General features: G+C 33.3%; 2 protein-coding genes across 2 annotated transcripts in view; both read left to right on the top strand.

Moving 5' to 3' along the window:
- LOC105313782 (uncharacterized) overlaps window positions 1–847 on the top strand; it is a 3,893-nt gene extending 3,046 nt beyond the window's left edge. Inside the window, exons 8-12 of the mRNA XM_011407482.2 lie at window positions 7–86; window positions 139–267; window positions 313–464; window positions 515–650; window positions 770–847. Of these exons, the coding sequence (XP_011405784.2) occupies window positions 7–86; window positions 139–267; window positions 313–464; window positions 515–650; window positions 770–847 (575 nt within the window). The remainder of the gene's footprint in view (window positions 1–6; window positions 87–138; window positions 268–312; window positions 465–514; window positions 651–769) is intronic.
- Window positions 848–3,220: 2,373 nt separating this feature from the next.
- LOC109584315 (palladin-like) lies at window positions 3,221–4,078 on the top strand. The gene is made up of 2 exons (XM_020000007.1): window positions 3,221–3,354; window positions 3,455–4,078. Exon 2 carries the CDS (start codon window positions 3,490–3,492, stop codon window positions 3,964–3,966), a length of 477 nt encoding a protein of 158 aa, XP_019855566.1. The 5' UTR covers window positions 3,221–3,354; window positions 3,455–3,489; the 3' UTR covers window positions 3,967–4,078.
- Window positions 4,079–4,153: the final 75 nt, after the last annotated feature.

The raw sequence follows: 4,153 nt of genomic DNA, 5'->3' as shown, positions 1-4,153 counted from the left end.
ATACAGCTAGAAACTTCTGGAAGATGATTGATGATAGAAATGTGACTGCTATTGTAATGCTATGCCAAGAAAAGGAAAATGATCTAGTAACAATAATGACTATTAATGAAGAAATTGGGATTTATTATTTTATTGTAGGAAGTTTGCTATCAATACTGGCCTTCAACATCAAGTGGAATAATACTGGGAGAATACAATATTACTCTACTCAAGGAAAACACAAGTAATAGATACATTGAAAGGAAATTTGAAGTTAAAAATACTAATGTAAGATAGCATACATGCAAGTATAGTTTCATTTGATTTGTTTAGACTGGTGCTAAGCAAAGTGTAACACAGTTTCAGGTAACAAACTGGGATTCAACTGGAGAAGTGAAGAATCCTCAGACTATTTTAATGATAATAGAAGAAATGTACAAAACACAAAGGAAGAGAGGAAATACAAGCATTGTAGTACACTGCAGGTGAGAAAGAAATGTGATTTAAATGTTAATTTTAATTTCTTTCTTTATAGTGATACAGTTGGTCGTTCAGCAATATTTTGTGCAGCTGCTACAACAATTAATAAATGTAAAACTGAAGGAGTCATTGATGTATTTCAAGTACTCAAAAGTCAACGTATTCAAAAACCAGGCAGTGTACAGACTGTTGTAAGTATAAATGATTTATGTAATATTTTCTACCTCAATAAAATAGTTTTAAAATTGTGTTTTTGTGTGCTTTTTGTATGGTATTTTCTAATAAAGTAAAATTGTTTTTTTATTTTTAGCAACAATATCAAGGGATATTTCAGATTGTACTGACATATTTGGATTCATTTGAGACATATTCAAATTTCACTAAGTAGAAGTATATAATAATGCTATTAATATAGTTATTTTGGTTTACTTTGTGATCAGTATTAATTTGTATATTTTAGAATGTTAAGTGGGTTTTATAGATAAAAGAAATGAGTAAATTATATGGAAGTATGTTGTTTTAGTGACAATGTAGGGTGTGGTAATGTACAAAATAATAAAAGCAACATTATTGCATAGCGATCGCATCATATCAGTAAGACCTACAAAATGAAGAGCTTGAGGTTGTATTATGATACTTTTGTGTGGTATCTTGTAATCTCACTAGTTCATGTAGGAGAAGGACAAGCACCACCTTCTAATATACGACCTAGTCAAGGTAAGCATAAATAGTGTTAGTAGATAAATGATGCTATAAACACATGTATAGGTGTTCGACTGTATCTACCTTATGAAGACAGGCCAATACCTGATTACTCTATGATATATGCTAGCCAGTTTTATGATCAAGATGAGAATAATGATGTTGAGAATATCAATGATGCTTTGTGGTGTCAGAGTGCTAACACTAGTTCTACTATTGGAGCATGGTATTATCCTAATGGAACTGAAGTACCTCTTTTTGAAGGGCCCTTTAATGATTTATCAGCTCCTAGTCCAATGTACAGTAAGAGATTCAGTGGTCAGATTGCACTAGCTAGAAGAGATGGACTATCAGGATATGAAGGTTTATACAAGTGTATCATTCCTGATGAGAATGGAGTGAATCAAACACTAGTGGTTGGAGCATATACTGACTATAAATACAACAGCAGCAGTACGTATGTAATGAAGATATAGAATTAACTGATGCATGACTTTATATTCACAGATGGTCCTGATGCTGATCCTACTATGCAGTTCTCTCTCCTCTCCACTAGTAGATTAGCTACTCCTCTAGTCTTCAGTCTCAGTTTCAATGTCTCTGATGGTCCTCCTACTACTATCCATTGTTCAGTGAATGGGAATGGAATATCCAATGAACTGTCTCGTATGATAGTTAATGGACAAATATCTGTTACAAGAGTGACAGTAGCAAACTTAAGAGAAGCTGGTAACTATCAGTGTAATGTATTCAATAACAGAGTAACTGATGGTAAGAATGGTCGTATTGGGAATGTTCAGGCTTTAAGTAGTAGAACATCATTGAGCTTATCAGGTTTGTATCATTATTCCTTATTAATAGCTACCATTATTTATATATTTCAGTATCTGATACTCCAACTGGTTTAACTGCTACAAGATTAAATACTGGTGTGGCTCATGTAAGACTCTCTTGGTCTACTGTATCAGGAGCTACTGGTTATGAGGTCTACTACTATCAACTGTCTAGTAATACTCCTGTTAGTGTATCCAACACTAGTTTAACATCAATCAATATAACATCAGGATTGATTCAAGGGAATGCATACACTTTCTATGTAGTATCTTATGGATCAGCTTCTCTACCTAGTGGTAATGCTTCAGTTATGTTAACAATTAGTAAGATATCAAATCATTAAATTGTCAGTAATTGTTTGCTTTAGGTGATCCAGTGGTTAGTGATTTCATGACTACATTGATTACAAGTGCTGCCATTACATTAACATGGAGTCCACCAACTGCTGTAGTACCAATTAGTTATAATATTGTTAGGGATTGTAGGAGAGTATGTGAATCATCAACAACTGGTAGTAGTGAAACATCAGTTTCATCACCACATACTTCAACTGGTATATCTCCTTACAGTCAATGTGGCTTTGATCTTATCGGAGTATATGGAGCTATGATAGCTTTTTTAAGGACTAATTATTTAGCTACTACACTTTCAACTGGTAAGTAAACAATTATTAATTTTTTCATTATTATTTCTTTATAGCTCCTACTGCACCAGTGGGTGATATTATATTCTCATCAGTAGAGTCAGTGTCAATGACTGTCTCATGGGATGAAGTACCTTGCAATGGAAGGAATGGACCAATCACTGGATACTACCTCACATACACTAACATCACTTCAAACACTAGTTATACTGTTAATATTACTGGAGGAGACAACAGAATGTATAATCTCAGAGGATTAATACCATATACTAACTATACTGTGAGTATAATACCTTATAATTATAATATGAATGGACCAGCTAGACAAGAAATACAATTAACCGCTCAATCATCAAGTATGCCAATATGACTAATATCTATAATCTATATACATGTAGATCTATCAATTGATTTTATAAGTAATCTTGTATAGGTTTGGTGACTGTTTTCATAACAGTTGGGATAATTGTATCATCGCTGCTGATAATCCTAATAATAATTATTATCTCTGTAGTTGTATTAAAGTAAAAGCTTGATTGAATGCATTAAATAATTATGTACTCTTAATAATTATGATAACAGGAAGAAGAGATTTAAGAAAAATCATGACTTAGTTACTAGAAACAACTTAAATGATAAACCAGTAACTGCAGAGCATAACTTAACAACTTATAGTGCATCTAATATTAATAATGGAGGATATGAAGAAATTGGATGTATGTGCCAATGAAATTTTGTAATCAACTATAATGAATGTATCACTGTATGATTACATAGCATGAACAGCTACCTTATTGTCTTGTTTCTTTATTACAGTAGAAAGAATTCAAGAGGCAACCTACAGTACAGTAATGGAGCCTATACTCCCAGTGATAGAAGAATTCCCTAATGATGTGACAAGTGAGGAAGGACGTGAGGTTCTTTTGAAAGTTAAATTCAAGGGAACTCCTACTCCATCTTTTAATTGGTATCATAATGGAGAGCCAGTGACTGATGATTATGCTCATGAGCTGAGAGGAGATGGTAGTCTACTGCTAGTGAGTGTTGAAGAGAAGCATAAAGGAACATATCGTTTTGTTGCTAATAATGATGCTGGAACAGTTAATCAACAAGTTGTACTCACAGTTGCAGTAGAAGAGGCCAGGATGCCAAGTAATGACACCTCAGCTGGTAAAAGTGGTAAAAACTTAATACCTGTGGAACAATTTGGAGAATTTGTTGCTAATGGACACGCTAAAGGAAATGAGGGATTTAGAAATCAGTTTATGGTAAGAAGTATCTCATTCACTCTTTTTGCCTCATATGTTATTCTATGTTATTTCTGTTAATAGATGTTAGACAGTGGTGAGAGTGACCACACAGCGACAGTTGGTCTTAGTCCAAGCAATAAACCGTTGAATCGTTTTGCAAACATTGTAGTCTGTAAGTTAGTTAATGCTCTAAGCCTGTAATACTAATACAGTACATTAGTTCTATTGCAATGCAATGCTATTTTTAGAATTGTATCTAATCTCT

Source organism: Amphimedon queenslandica, unplaced genomic scaffold (genome assembly GCF_000090795.2).
Source record: "Amphimedon queenslandica unplaced genomic scaffold, v1.1 AMPQUscaffold_13222, whole genome shotgun sequence".
Classification (NCBI taxonomy): Eukaryota; Metazoa; Porifera; class Demospongiae; order Haplosclerida; family Niphatidae; genus Amphimedon; species Amphimedon queenslandica.
The sequence above is the reverse complement of the archived record's forward strand: the minus strand, read 5'-3'. Positions and strand labels throughout refer to the sequence as shown.